This window comes from Motacilla alba, chromosome 21 (genome assembly GCF_015832195.1).
Source record: "Motacilla alba alba isolate MOTALB_02 chromosome 21, Motacilla_alba_V1.0_pri, whole genome shotgun sequence".
In the NCBI taxonomy this organism is placed as follows: domain Eukaryota; kingdom Metazoa; phylum Chordata; class Aves; order Passeriformes; family Motacillidae; genus Motacilla; species Motacilla alba.
Genome location: NC_052036.1, coordinates 4195729 through 4210929, shown reverse-complemented (window position 1 = coordinate 4210929; position 15201 = coordinate 4195729). Strand labels below are relative to the sequence as shown.

The following is a 15201-nucleotide window of genomic DNA, read 5'->3' as shown; positions in this document are numbered from 1 at the left end:
AAAAGAAAATCTTTATTCTACATCCTTTTCCTCTGACAGCATGCAAGGTGATGACCACTTAACAGAAACCATGTGCATTCATGAATATTTTTAAGTCCTTTCTAAGACAGAAATGTAGAATAATGTATAGAAGTTGCACTTATACTACTATAACAGACGTTTTCAGTGTCTGCTGATCTTATTTTGGTAAGTTTTTAATACTTTCAAAACTGATGTCTCTATTGTTCCTGGATATACTACCAGCTTTAACTTCTGCTCACTTTATCAGACAGACGAGTAGCAGCTACTGCCCCATACAGGGTAATGTCCTAACACTTCTCAGTATTTTCCACTCTACTGGGAACAAAAACCCCAAAAGCAAACAAACAACCCTCCCAACATAACTCCAAACAAAAAATAAAAATCCTCCAATATCATCACAGACCACCATTTACCAAATTTCACTTTTTGGAATTGAAGCAGTCATTAGGAGCAGTCATATTTTGCCATTATTAATTTCTACTGTTTTTTTATTTTTGCTTCCTTCTTTTTTTCTTTTTAACATTTTTAAATTAATGGATCAGATTGTGATTTTAAATTTGCTGTTTTAAATAAGTCCACTCATGGGCTGGTAATGGTTTTCCTTCCAAGTTTTAGCCCAGATGGGACTTCTGTGGCTGAGTTGCAAACCCCTGAACAGAAGGGTTCAAATACAAAACCATGCCATGAGCTGTGACTGTTCCAATCCAGTCACAAGCCTTTGCTGATCAGTGCAGTACCAGATCAGAGGAATAAGGCATGTGAAAGAGAAATCAGCAGTCACTGCATAGACCAGACCCAATCATGCCTGCATGCAACTCTAAGACCCGAGGAGTTGCACCCTGTCCTACTCTTGTTCCCTTCTTCCTTCTGCAAAGGGCATCAGTGAAGATGTCACCTGAACTGCTCCCCAAAGAGGAAAGCCTTGGTGAGCTCAGTGTCCCAGAGCTCAGCCCACTTGTGGTGACAGAACAGGTCTCAGCCTGACCCAAAACCATAGGGCAGGGGAAGCTGTGGATGGAACATCACCCCAAGGACACATTCTCTCCAGGAAATGCACACCTTGCCTCCTGGTAGCCCTGAGAAAAGCTCATTCGATTCTAGAATCTGACAAGATCAAGATGTTGCACAGCTGGGAAACCCATCTTTCCAGCAGAGAATTACTGACTGTGAACAGTTGAAGAGTGGCACCAACAGCTGTGCCTCCAGCATGAGCAGCAACGCGCTGAGATGCTGGTCTAAGGAATTCAGCACACAGGTATTTCAAAGATGAATGGTCAAAACACTTCAGCAGGCAAGCAGAATGCAGAGGACACTGGCTCACAGGTGGGATAAATGTTCTGTGCTCCCCAAATGCCAAGACGAAGGTCACCAAGTGACAGCTGATCAGGAGCACTAAAGCCTGTCCTCTGGAAACTGTCTGCAAAACCCTCCCAGCAGCTCAGCCCATCCCTGCTCACGGGAGCTGATGCAACTGTGGCACAGCAGTCCCTACACAACTCCCAGAAAGTCTGGTTTGTCCTTGATTTCTTAACCACAGGATTGATTGATTGATTTCTCAATCCACTAATGGATTCTATTAAAACGTTTCTCCAAAATGCCAGGTTCTCCTTGTTTATACAGAGTGTGAAAGTTAGTGACCCATAGGGAACTGTTTCCAAAATAGTGTTTGTATTTGTATTACCTTCAAGGCTATCCAAGTAAGCTTGGGGAGAAACAGAAAAATACATAGTTAACGTTAGTTCTGCAAATAAAGAATGCAAAACAAAACAAAAGACCCAAACAATCTTCTTTCAAAAGGAAGAGATTCCAGGATCCAAGACAAAGCAATTTTCAAGCAGTTTTTGAATGGAATTAAGCTTCCCTACTACAGGAAGCATCACTCCAGAATGAAAGCCATGTGATGGGATGGATGTGAACCACAATGCAGTCACCTAACTCTAAAAAGACTTCCCAAATAAATGTTTTTGAGGGTTGTAAAAGAGCATGGGTGCCTTGCCTCACTTTCTGTTACCATGCTGCCAGGCATTAGACAGATTGTGTCGAGCAGGGTAAAGTGTGAAGAGGAATATGGGCTCCGGTCCTCACCAAAAAAAACCCTCAAACCAAACCAAACCAACAAAACAAAACAACAACAAAAAGAACCACCAAAAAACCCAACCAAAAACAAAAAAGGAAAGGAATCTTCTTTTTCTGGGGTTGAGAACTCAGCCTGAAAACATGTCTCCAACCAGAGTCTGGAGAACAGTCTCAGTCCTGGAAAAACTTGCATCAACCTACAACATGTGACTTCCCAAAGTTTAATAAAAGTTTAGTATGTGCAAAATAAAACAACCTATTTTTCATCTTCACCTTTATCAAAGGCAAAACCAACTTCAATTTCACAATGAAATTTGGCAAGCAACCAGTCAGAGAATCCTCAGGCTGTAGCATGCATAAAGGCCAATATGGAAATCACAGCCCTCTATCTCACAGCAAAACCACAGGCATTATCACAAACAAATTTCAAGGATTCCCTCCAAAACTAAGATTCAGAACACAAATCTTCTTCCCTTTTCAATTTTGCCTGAGCAAGGTACTTCATTACTGCATGCTGAAAAGCATAGGAGAGGAACAGTGGGACAATGCCCACTACAACAGGGTGCATTCATGGCCCTTACATGTGCTTCTTAGGATTGCACTTTCTTGATTACCTGTTTGTACTTTCGGTAGCAACGCTGAATGACAGCAGCAGCCACCTCCTGCTGTTCCCGGAGAGGACGACCCTGTGTGGACAAAGGAAGGGGCAGCATCAGGCAGAGTGCACCAAAACCCAGGACAGGTGATCTGGCTTTCAGCTGCTTGCAGGGCAAAGCTCTCCTGTCAACACTGCCTGCTCCAACTCAGGCCTAGGCATTTCCTGGAGATGCCTCTGCTGTCAACTCACATAAGGAACAAACCTTCAAAATGCATTTTTACACCCAATGGGCAACTAAGCAGAACCTCTGGGGTACATTTTGAGGATGTGCTTTGTGAGTGCTGCTCTGCCACAGCACAGCACAGCATGCACTTCCTATACAGTACTTTTTGGGCAAACATCAACAAGCAAATGTCAGAAGCATTGAAAAGGTTATGATAGGAACTAAGGTTATGATAGAAACTGTATTTTTGTCCCCAGAGTGTGTCCCACATTTTGGTTTGTAACAAATTACACTCTCTCTCTCACACACCCATCAAGGAGGACACTGGACGTTTGAGCCACGTACCTTGTATTTCCTGAATACTGTCTGGACGAGTTTGGCAGCTTCATAGAGTTCTCTCTGCTCATGATCAGACAGAGTTAACTGTGCAAACTCATTTTCTACCTTCTCGCTGGTGGATGCACTCAGAAATTCAGACCAGTCTGCTGCCGAGGGAAGGCTGGGTTTCTCAAAAGCTATTTCACTGATTGGTGAGCCTGCAGGGCTCAAGCTGGTGTTCGAAGAAGGGGTCAGGGGTTCACTATACAGACTTCTGAAATACCAATCACAGTAGCAATTATTGGCTTACAAAACATTTGGGCTGGCATCACAGATAAGGACAAGAACATTTCTGAGTTCAAGACAGAAGTTTATGCTCCTGTCTCTCTCTCCAAGCAACATCCCACACCCCTGAGCCTGCCTGTCCTGCACTGCACAGATGTGGTGCTGGAGTGAAAACCCCATCCGCTGGCAACAACACATCTGAGCACAGGAGTGTGCCTGGGCCAGCAAGACCAGAACTGAGTCTCAGTGAGACCTGGCACCTGCAGGCTGAAGAGTCAGAACATGCTGCCCAGCACTCACTCCACCCCAAAACCCAGAGCAACCTCACAGTTCTCACTGACCTGATCTGTGCAGCACTGGGCAAGTGATCGACATCAGCAAGGTAACTGGCCAGCCAGCTCATGGTGGTGCTCATGGCAGCACTGTCTGTCCTCTCCACCAGCAGCGACTCCATTGGCACAAAATTCTCTCGCTTGATCCTGTCAGGCGTAGCTTCAATAATGTGCTCTGCAAGTGTCATCATGTTCACCTGTCAAGGGGGAAAGAACAGCAAACTTTAGCTGCCTGGAACAAGGTGCCTTGTGCTTCCATGTTACAGCCCAGCTTTAGACAGAATTCCCCATTTTGCCCAAACCTGTGTAAGCTGGATTCTACTGTTTGTTTCAGCAGTGGAGAGAAATCCATTAACCAGTGCTCATTTGCTTTTCTGCCTCTTCAGACCGAGTACTTCAGGGTTTCAAATTCCCTGGACCTCTTTTTTCCCTTTATGGGGACCCCAAGAGATCTGGAGAAAGGTCTCTGGGCCCTCCCTCTACAGCTGTCACTAGTATGTTATTTCCAAAGGAAAAGTGACTTTGCCACTCTTTTGCTGAGATGTGCAGTAGAGCGCAACAGGACAATAAAGGCACATCAAGAGAAGTTAAAAATCTTGGGACAAAACATTGTCAGGAATCCTTCTGAATGGCATCCCTCAGCTCAGCAAGTCTCACAGGAATTTTCAACTCAGAATAAAAACTCTTCTTGCTTTGCAATGCTCTGCTTCACCCATGTTATACCAGCCAGGAGGAACATTCAGAGATGCCAAGGCAGAACAGGTAAGGCTGTGTTCCCATTACCCATTTGCTCAGACAACCACAGTATCTTTCTCCCAGTGACTACATCTCATATATCTCTCCGGCTTCTGTTATATTTTTATTTCCTCTATTCCATACCTAGTGGGATTCCTCCTTCCCCAAACCCACTCTCCACTCTTTCCTGCCTCCTTCCCTCTGAAGTGCAGAGGCCTGACCTGCAACCACAGCACTACCCATCTCACATCTTGTCTTTGTAGGGACTTCTGCCCAGTTCCCACAGGACTTTTGGGCCACCTGAGTCACATGCACTGCTGTGATCAGGTTCTGCTTTGTCCTTTTTCCTTGCACAACTGCAAACAATTTTGTGCATTCTGTATGCTGTTGAAGTGTACAACTCTAAATGCTAACTAACCATTAGTTTTTATGTCTGCATTGAAATTGGAAGAAAGTATACACTGACTGTGTGGCCACCACCTTCCTCAAAGCACAATTCAGAGTCACTAGAGGCCTCCATGGGAGTTTCTTATGGTCAGAATCCTCTGTGCAGCCTCTGTGTTCTAGGAGACTGCTGATCTTGGTGCCGTGGGTGTGTTTACCTGCAGTTCATCCATGTGGTGTAAACAGTCCTCATCCCCTGCGCTGTCCCTGTAGGACAAGAGTTCTGCATCCACCATCTCCCTGTCCATCATCAACACATTCATCTGCTCCCGCTGGCGGAGCCGATGGGCCACAGCCTCCTTCCCCAGGGCAGTGCCCTTCTGGCTCCCTGCCACCTGCACTGCAGACACACCAATATAAATGTCTTTTGGGTTCCATTTGATGCCTGCTTGGCTGCCAGAGCCCCGGTACCCAGTAACTTCTGGGATGTGCTGGGAGAGCTCCCGGCCATAGTCCCTCAGCCCTTCACTGGGGCTGATTGTCTCAGTGGAGGATTGCTTGGAGCTGGAGTTCTGCTTCCTAATGCTTGGCTGTTCCAGGCTCAGTGCAGTGGAAAGCAGCTTCTCTTGCCGGGCTTGAAAATACTCAGGGCTCAGCTTATGCTTTTTGGGTGCAGGGTAATCTTTCTGAGTCTCACTACTGTAATAGCTGGAAGGTTCTGATCTTGGCCGCCTCAGCTCTGTAAACAAACAGATCAATGGTCAAAACTAAACATGCAACTCACGCCTGCTATAGGAACATCAGCAGCTTCTGCCTCAGGCCAAAGTTTGTGCTGTGCTCTATGGACACCTGAGAGGATGTGCAAAGGGAGTAACAACCACCCAGGGAGGATACTGCCTCAGCCACTCCTAAGATACACAAGTCTTTCCAAAGCAGGCATTCACTCCTCTTCCTGATGCTTATGCAAGTGTATGTAGCACAAGAAAAGAATTAAGCATGGACAGCAAGGCTACAGGTGGCACCTGCTGCCCAGGTGAGCTCCTCGCCCCACATTTTCACATGTTAAATGTCAGCAAAACAGATCACACCCTCCAGGATGCTTTACCTGTGTTTGTACTGGAAATCACTGTGACTCCCTTCTGAGGCTCCTGAGAGGCAACAAGCTCGCTGTGCCACTGGGACACCCAGCTCTCTGTGTTGGAGTCTGTGCTCGAGGGGCACTGAATCCTGGGGTTTTGCCCAAGCTGAGTTTGCTCATCTCGCTGTAGCTGCTCCAAGCACTCTGCCAACTTCACGTGGCCCCGAGAGCGAGCGATGGCCAGGGGCAACCTCCCGAGGGAGTCCGGGATGGAGATGGCTCGGCGGTCCCACTTGTACAGCACAACAGCTGCATCCATGTGGCCCAGGGCACAGGCCCACATCTAAAGAAGAAAAGGTAACTGACCCACTGGAGACCTGCCTTCTCCTCTCTTATTAATGCAGTGGAGTCTGGTCCCAGCTCAAGGAAAAACTCTTCTGATAAAATAAACCATGACACGCTCAAGGCCAGCAGATCATGTTTATAAATGTTCTAACCCAACAAAACCAGCCCAACCCAACATAGGGGATTGAATACGCCCTATTCTCTCCTACAACACAGAATTGACAACTAAAGCTGACAGTTTGTTTTCTTCTGTTTTGGGTTCTTTTGGTGACATTGACATCACTGCAGTGCCAGAACACCTTCATGCACAAAAGAATCTCTGGGGTCAGAAACATGCAGACAGGACCAAAGGTTGGAAACCATAAAATCAATACTCTGAGTTGTAAACTGCCTGTTCTGGTTCCATCTGTTTTGGCTTTTTGCTTGTCTAAGTTCTCAGTCATGATTTCATGACTCCAGTGACCAAGACAGTTTATAACTTTACAACCTCTACAGTTAAACAGTCACAGAGGACAATGTGAAAGAAGGCATGTAAAGTCCTTTTCACACCATGATCGTGGAGACTAGATGCTGTGTAAAACACTAACCAGAACCATCTGTCTGTCCCCTCTCCTCATGTTTCTCAATGACAAAGTTTTGTTCTGTGTGCTCTCTCTCTCAACAAAATGCCAGGAAGCTGATAGTACCCTGTCTTACCATTTAAGCAGCAGGAACATCCACTCTATAGAGAGTGAAACACTTTAGGAAAATAACACATCAGAAAGAACTCCCCAAAGTGCCCTCAGACTCAGAAGTTTCAGACTCTGCTCTTACCAGAGGAGTGCAGGAGAAATGATCCACATTCAAAGGGTCAACTTCCAGCTCCAGATCAATGCTGTCTGCATGTTTGGTGCTGCAGGGGAAACAAGAGAAGGAATGATGCTCTGTAGCCGTGTCAGGATCATTGTCTAAGAACAGATTTATCCAAAGCCCTGTACCACAGAGAAGAGGCCACACACATGCCCACAGCCCACGTATTTACTAGAGACAGTGCCCCCACCACAGATATGAAGAGCATGATACAGCCAGCAGCTGGACTCGCTCTCAAGAGACAGCTCCCACCAGATCAGGGCACGGGAACAAGTTCAGTGGCTTGGCTCTTTGTACAAGATAACCAGAAAGGTGGACTGAGCAGAGTTTACGTATGCTCCTGCCATGCCTGTGCTGACAGCCCAGAGCCCAGCAGGCTGGGTCTTACCGCCACTTGATGAGGGTCTGGATGAGAGTAGCATAGCCCTGGGCAGCAGCCAGATGGAGCAGCGTCATTCCTCGGAAAGTCTTGGAGTGGATCAAGTGTTTGGACTTCGCCCAGCACGCACGACTCATCATCTTCTCACACACCACCACCACACGGCTCTCAAAGCAGCTGCCCAGGCTCCCAGTCCCAGAAACGCACTGAAACACCACACACATCCCAGTTAACCATGGACAGGAGCTGCAGCTTGCCCTGAACGGGCAGCCTTCCACTTCTACAAGTACTGAGACAGTGGCAAACGTGACCAAAAACCAGCTGCTGTTAGACACCCACAAACCAGACTTGTTACTTAGGAGAAACTACAACCCTTTCCAAACCCCAGTCCCCAAAAAAACCTCTGGTAAGAAAGCATAAAGCTCTGTCTGGACACAGAAGGGCTCATACCTGCACCTGTGTTCCACTGTTCCCATTCCCATTGCTCCCGCCTCCTACTCCTTGTTTGTGTTGCTGGGAGCCTGTCATTTCAGCCATTCTCCTCTCCATCTGCTCAAGTCGCTCCAATATGGACATCCTGAACTGGTTATCTGGGTTGGAGAAAGCCAGAATAAGGACATTTCCACGGAAAGGAAGCTCAGGTTTCCACAGCCAACTACAGGAAGTCACAAACAGCTATTCTGGAAGTGACAGAGGAGATTTGCTCTGCTTGGAAATGCACACACACTTCATCCTAGCTCTTCAACTTCCTGCAACAACCCTTTGACTGCAATTCCAGAGAAATTCCTTACAGAAAACAGACAGAAAAATGAAAAATGCAGGCAGAAGACAAAACCCTTTCCTTGTGAGTCCAGCTGTAGGCACACAATACAAGGGGTAAAGCAAAGTCTTTCAAAACACAAACTCTAAGCAAAAATACCATTCACTGAACATTTCAGTAAGATCACATCTGCCATTTTAGAGTCACCCCCCTACTTTATAACAGTCCTGAATTCAGGTTGTCTTGCTTCCTGGAATCATGCAATAATGGTATCTGGAAGAAAAAGGCTCCTCTGCTTCCTTGTGTGCTTAGGAAAAGGAGCCTTTAACAGGGCACTTGGCTCCTTCCCTGGCCAGCTCCCTTTCTTGGAAAACAGCTTCAGCCAAGTGCCAGAAGCAGAACTATCAGAATTTGGTGTAGGGGCACTGACAATCTTGTAACACCACTCTGGAAAGCTGTGCAACTCTGGAACCCTCTGGTCCCTGCAGAAACCTCAGGTCTGTGTTACCAATTTTCCCCTCACTGCATTTTAACATAGCACTACCCTACAGCTACTAAGGCTTGAATGGTGGAGCAGGGAGGTTCAGATCATTGCTGAACCTGATCCTGTAGAGATCAACTGAGGCAATGATTCTCTGGATAGAGCCAGTCGGTGCAGAGGGAATGGCTGCAAATGCAGAGCTCCTTCTGCAGTTTCATGCAGCTCATGTGAAGCTGGGCAGGACTGTTTTGTGCATAGGGAACATTTAATGAATCTTGATATCATGCTAAGAGCATAGGTAGTAAACTGTAAGGGAGAGACAGCCCTCATACTGTTCAGTTTCATGCATCCACAGAGATGGTGTGGTGGTGCAGAACACTCATAAACCCAGAACCACTCCCAGTGACAGCAAAAGGAGTACGTGCACCAAAATAGACACGCTCTGATGAAGTTTTAAACATGTCAGTCTTCTCCAAGAAGAACAGAGCCCTCCCTGGAAGGCTGTAGGAGTACTCATATGCCACACTCTGAGGCCCAGCTCTCAGCAGAGGGTATTGGAGAGATGTGGATCTCTGCTGTACTGCACTAAGGACCATACTGCAGACATTGGTACAAGACAGCTCGGCTCCACTGGCTGGAGACATCCCCTTCTCACCAAGAGGCTGCTGTGGTCTGACAGCAGGCAGGAGCTCCACTCCCTTCTGGCCAGCTCCAGCATCCCTCTCTGGCTGCTCAAGAGCCAGGGACAAAGGACTTGTGGCCAGCACATCCCATCTAACCTCATGTCAGAGGTGAGCTCACTAGTCCAGAAGATTTATTTGTGTCTTACTAATCCTTCATTTGTCCTGTTAATTGCAAAGCCCCTGGGCAAGGGCTGGCAGCTGTATCACCACACACTGATGGTACTGATGAGGTGTCAGGGCCCCGTCCCTCAGCTGTGGTCAGCACACAGCAGCACCAGCAGCCCTGTTTGCCCAGCAGATCTTTGTTCCAGGAGTGCTGCAGTGTGCTGCAGTGCAGTCCACACCGCTGTCTCCTCCCTCCCCATTGCCAGGCGGAGCACGTCCACTGCAGAGCCTGGCACAGAGCTGGCCCTGCTCAGCCTCCCCTCCCTGTGCAAGCACAGCTGCGACAGCCCAGCACCTGAAAAGGGCTCATGCTTGCCCTGCAGGGAACAGGGCTCCACACAGGTAATGCCACTCTACCCAGCTGGCTACCAGCACCTGCATTTATCAGAGCAGAGAGCAGCAAGCCACACTGGGTATCACATCTGAGCCCTCAGCCTTGTACAGGCACAAGCAGCATCTTTTTAAAAGAAGAAATTTGGCTTAAACTGGAGTAATAAACCAACAAGCTCAGGGCTGCAAGATTCTGGATTTGTTTCTACTCATTTAGGGGTCCAGAGAGAATAATTCTGTACACCTGGACACAAAAGGAGAAAACAATTCCAGTGAAACACAGAAGTACAAATTACTATTTTCTCCCCCTTTTTTTTTTCAATCTGAAACCACCCTGGAACAGAAATGGATGACCCTATGTTTGTGACTATTTTTCAGGCTCTTCTCTCTGGGCTTTATGATCTGTAATGAGTGAAACCTCCACCTTTCCTGATCCCAAAGATACTGAGAACTTCCTGTCAGTTTTTGTCAGAAGACTGAAGTTACCAAAGATATACCTGTCACCCACCAATGTCCCCAGACGCTAAACGAAACACCACACCAAAGAAATGAAAGCAGGGAATTTTTCTTAGGAAACAGAATTCAAAACATCTGGTGCTCCCAGGTATTCCTATTCAGACACCTGGCAGCACTCCTGGAAAATACTAAGGGTGGGACTCACTGGTTCTGACCCGATCAGGCAATTTAGAAATATGCTGCTATTGGTAAAATGGGAAGTAGAAACAAACATTCTGGAGCACCAGCACAGCATGGCCAGAGCCAGAGCCCTCCCTGTGTCTAGAAGAGACCACCAGAATTGACCCAGATCAGGGTGTGCCCTAAATGAGAAAGCTCCAGGCAGCAAATGAGCCAAGTGGGACAGCAGGGCAGGGAAGGTGCCCCCATGGTGCCCATTTTCCAGGTGACCAAAATCGGTGCCTAAGCAAGCCACAAGTGATGACAATTCCAAAATTATTAATGTATAGTGTTTTCATCATTCTGTAGTATCAATTACACCAAGATGTCCCTTTCAAAAGGAACCTTGGTCATTTGAAGCGCATGCACTGCATTAGTCTACCAAGAAAACAAACAAACCCCCCCAAGAAAATAACAACAACAAAACCCCAAACAACCAAAAATCCAAATAAACAAAACCCCAAACTAACAAAAACCAACCAAACAAAAAACCCAAACTAAAACACAAAAAAAGAAAAAAAAAAAAAGGGGGGGGGGGCAGGGAGGGAGTGGGAGAGAGAACACCTTCCCTCAAGGTTTCTCCTGAACTCAGCAATGAGGCAAAATGCTCCTTTTCCACCCCAGCCCTGAACACACACCAGGTTAAGCAGCATTTTGGAGCATGTCCAGCTGTTTCACACACTGCTGATGAGCCAACTGATGCACCTGAGAGATGGACTACAACAACCACAGGGCTGAACGTTACAGCTAGCACTCTGAGAAGTTCAAAACCTCTTATCCTGTGTTATTTCATATTTTTCTAGTCTCATTTTCTAGTCACATCTTTTCTCTCTTGATTGCTTCTTTTCTCTCTGCTCACTCTGCAGAGCCACCTGCTTAACAGGCACAGAAGTTACAGCAACAGTTTCCACATTCTTGTCTTTTACAGCCAGTAGAAGATTTCACAACAAGCAAGTCTCCTGCAGTGCACTGAAGATGAGAGCTCAACAATATAAAGATCACTGTCCAAATAAGCTTTTCTCCTGCTACATTATACAGGAAATCCAAACAGCCTGAGCCCAAGGAAAAGCCTTGCACTGGAAACACCCTCACTCTGTCCAAAGGCAATGATCAATGTCCAAACAATGATCCACATGGATACAAACATATTCATATATTTAAGGTTTTCCCAAAAATTCTGCTTTTGATGATAGAATTTAAAATCTTTCAGAGAGCTAAAAAGTTAGACATGCAAAACTGTGCATTTATTGAGTTTTTCCACTACATATCCATCTAAGAAACATTTTAATGTTCTTCAGGAAACTACAGAGAGTGTTTCTCAAGGTGTTCTTCAAGGCTTCCTCCACCAAAGGTGATGAAAATAACCCCATTTCTGTATCTCCACGAGAAAATAATTCCACAGAAAATATTCTGAACACTATCTTTCGTGGAAATTACTCTTCTTCAAATTCAACAATATCAATGTAACACCAAAATGACTTCTCACTATCTTTCCCCTAGCATAACAAGGAGAGGTGGTGGCAACCTGAGGGGAGCTGAACTGTCCCAGCAGGGAGGGACAGGGAGGAGCTGCCTGGTCAGATTTGGACAAGTACTAAGCAATTGGTTTGAGTTTCATAATCATTTCCCTAAAACACCACCCACCTTTCAAATGCAGAACAAGCTTCATTTTCATCTGCATTGTGAGAGAGCCTACTACTGATCACAGTAATGACAGCAGGTTATGCACTGAATCCATCTGAAGATGCAGAAAAACTCTGCTACAAATCCTCTAATGAGGTACAAATCCTCATGGTTGTTTACATCAGCTAGCATCTTACACAGTTACAGCCTGTATGCTTGCACAGTTACACACAGACAACCTGGATATTGTTTAACATTACCTTTTCTTTTTTTTTTTTTTCAGGGTTGGTTTAATCCAGTGGAGTTTTCTTAACCCATATCCTCTCACAATGAATTTAAAGCACACCTGTACCAGCAGCTCAATAAGCCACCACAGCAGGCGAGTGGAAAATGCAGGGAGCAGAGGAGTTAGTTTAATCTCCAAGCTTCTGGAAGCCACACCTCCATCTTCTCCCTCAGTGCTGTCCAATAAACACTGAATTTCCTCAGTAAGGATCTGAACAGATGCCAGCCATTTACGTGACACAAGTTTTCACTGGAGGCTGCAGGAGCACGTGCCTTGTGCAGCCTGGTAACAGCTCCTGACTGCACAGACCCTGGATTGACAGGGGGGCCCAAACACAGCACCTGCAAACACCTCACCTACACACCCACAACAGCTTCTGCACAGCCTCCCCACTGCCCAACCCAAAGCCTCTTCCAACAGCAGCATTTCTGGGTTTGAGCTGTGCACGCAGTGTCCCCCAAGGGCAGGCACAGCTCAGGGCACTGCCTCTGCCCACACTTTATTACAACAGGTAGTAAAGGCACACCTTCATCCAACATCAGCCCTGCACTTCCTTTGTGTGGCACCCAAACCACCACCAGGGCCCAGGGCATGGAGCTAAGAGCAAGGCACAGCAGCGAGTGACAAGCCCTCCTCTGCTTAACAGGCCAATTTTAAGAAATGACCCCAGAGAGCTTCTTTTCTAATCTCAGCACACTGCTGTACCAGACAAGAACACATCCCAAAGGATCTTCAGTCCTCTTGCCAAGCAAGCTTCAAACAGCAAGAAACTGTCTGTGCCACACATGGCTTGGCAGTGCAGCCAGAACTATTACAGGGGAAATACTGCTGAAAATACAGATTAAAAATTAATGGGCAGTTCTCAGTAGCAAGCAGTGTTAACAACACTTTCTCGTTTTTCACACTCTCCCCTGGACATCTGGAGGTTTTTACCATGCTGCCCAACCAAAATGACAAGACAGTATCTGTCTGGAAGAGCTAAAGGATGAGGGTCCATGATTTCCTGCACATTCCACTGGGGCTGCATCTGCCCAGCATGTGATTACTGCCCCACAGAATTCTGAACACTGAGCTAGCTGTGGTGTGCAAGATCTGCATGCTCCCAAGCACTGTGCTCAGACACTCTGCTGTGGAGGAGCCACTCTGAGGGCTTTGGCTTCCCAGCCTGTGCTGATTCTTTACCAGCAGTTTCTGTGTTAAATCATTCCTGCATGAGCACACACAGACTGAACTGAACAAGTGTGACAGCTGAGCATGTAAAAAAAGCCATGCAGCATGAAGACATTTTTCTGTTTTGCAGAGCAAGCCAGAATTCTCTCACCATATTCTCTCATACAGCACAAGCTGTGGGTGGGGATGGAAGCAGTCTAAGGCCACGTCACTCACAGTGCCACTGCTCTGTTTCTATTTTGCAAATCATCTGTCACTGGTCTACAAAATCTTGCTCAATTCTTCTGTACCGTACAAATCCTGAACATCTTTCGTGTTGCAGTAACAATTTTATCATTTAATGCTGACTTCTGGGGTGGCATTTCTGCAGGAACACCTATTTCTGAAATTAAACTGTAGTTACATCCTCAACGCCCCTTACAAGAACCTCTTTTTAGCAGTAAGTTGTTACAGGTCACAGTCTCTACCAGCAAATGAAAGCATTTAAAATTAATATTCTAGCATGAATGCATATCTATATTAATGAGGCAGGTCACTTCCAGGGCTTTTGATCAGCGAGAAATGCCACAACACTGAGGTATGAGATGAGGAAAACACTGGATTGTACACTCTGAGCCTAAGCAGCAGCTGAAGAAACTCCATGCTCTCACCCAAGGAATGAACACTACTGGACATGGGCAGGAATGATGAAGTCATCCAGACCTGCACACACAGGTACTGTCAGTGATTTTAAGCCATTAATTCACCTGCCAAGGCATGATTTCTTACTGTCAACACCTTCCCCATAGCTCTTCCTGTGCTGTAGGACTCTAGCTATTACTCCCATGCCCTCTGGGATTACTCTGTTCCTCTCTATAACCCCCAGTAGCCAGTGCTCCCTCAAAACTGGACACTTCTCTACTTTATCACGCCATTACTAGAAAACAGAAGCAAGAGGGTTGCTCAGGCTGACTTCTTCCCCAAGTGGCAGGCTCTATACCAACAGCAATAAAGCACTTGCTGCCCTATTTTTCAGGCTACTCTTCCCCAGGGCTTAGGGAGGGCAAGATTTTAATGCTATCCAGGAACAGCTGCTTCAGGAAACAAAGTTTTAAACATGCCGTATCTACTTTATATATTTTAGAGGTAGGGCACACTGCTAAAGACATTGCTTCTTGTGCTGTTTTGTAATTTGTATAAAAACTTGGCTGCCTAAGGTCAGTCTCTGCATCTCAGGTCAGAAACCAACCTGATGGGTGCCAACACCATGAAAAATGTACAGGGAAAATACTCTTGGATGTATGCAAGAGCAACAGCCTGGGAGAATGTGCTGTGCTGCTGCTCACCTGGCCTGGGCTCCTGGAGATTTCCTCTGCCTAGGGCTACATGCAGGACTACAAACAGGAAAAAAATCATCTCACGCCAC

The 15201-nt window shown here is 46.4% G+C and overlaps 1 protein-coding gene across 11 annotated transcripts in view; it reads right to left on the bottom strand.

Moving 5' to 3' along the window:
* The window catches only part of CAMTA1 (calmodulin binding transcription activator 1), a 241944-nt gene that overhangs the window by 18689 nt on the left and 208054 nt on the right, over positions 1–15201 (bottom strand). For 9 of the 11 annotated variants that reach the window (XM_038159679.1, XM_038159680.1, XM_038159684.1 and 6 more), the window contains 9 exons: positions 8074–8213; positions 7633–7829; positions 7209–7287; positions 6078–6393; positions 5191–5711; positions 3863–4050; positions 3264–3510; positions 2712–2783; positions 1703–1723 (listed from right to left, as the gene is read on the bottom strand). In XM_038159679.1, coding sequence (XP_038015607.1) covers positions 1703–1723; positions 2712–2783; positions 3264–3510; positions 3863–4050; positions 5191–5711; positions 6078–6393; positions 7209–7287; positions 7633–7829; positions 8074–8213 — 1781 coding nt within the window. The remainder of the gene's footprint in view (positions 1–1702; positions 1724–2711; positions 2784–3263; positions 3511–3862; positions 4051–5190; positions 5712–6077; positions 6394–7208; positions 7288–7632; positions 7830–8073; positions 8214–15201) is intronic. The other 2 variants (XM_038159682.1, XM_038159683.1) reach the window with 1 other exon arrangement.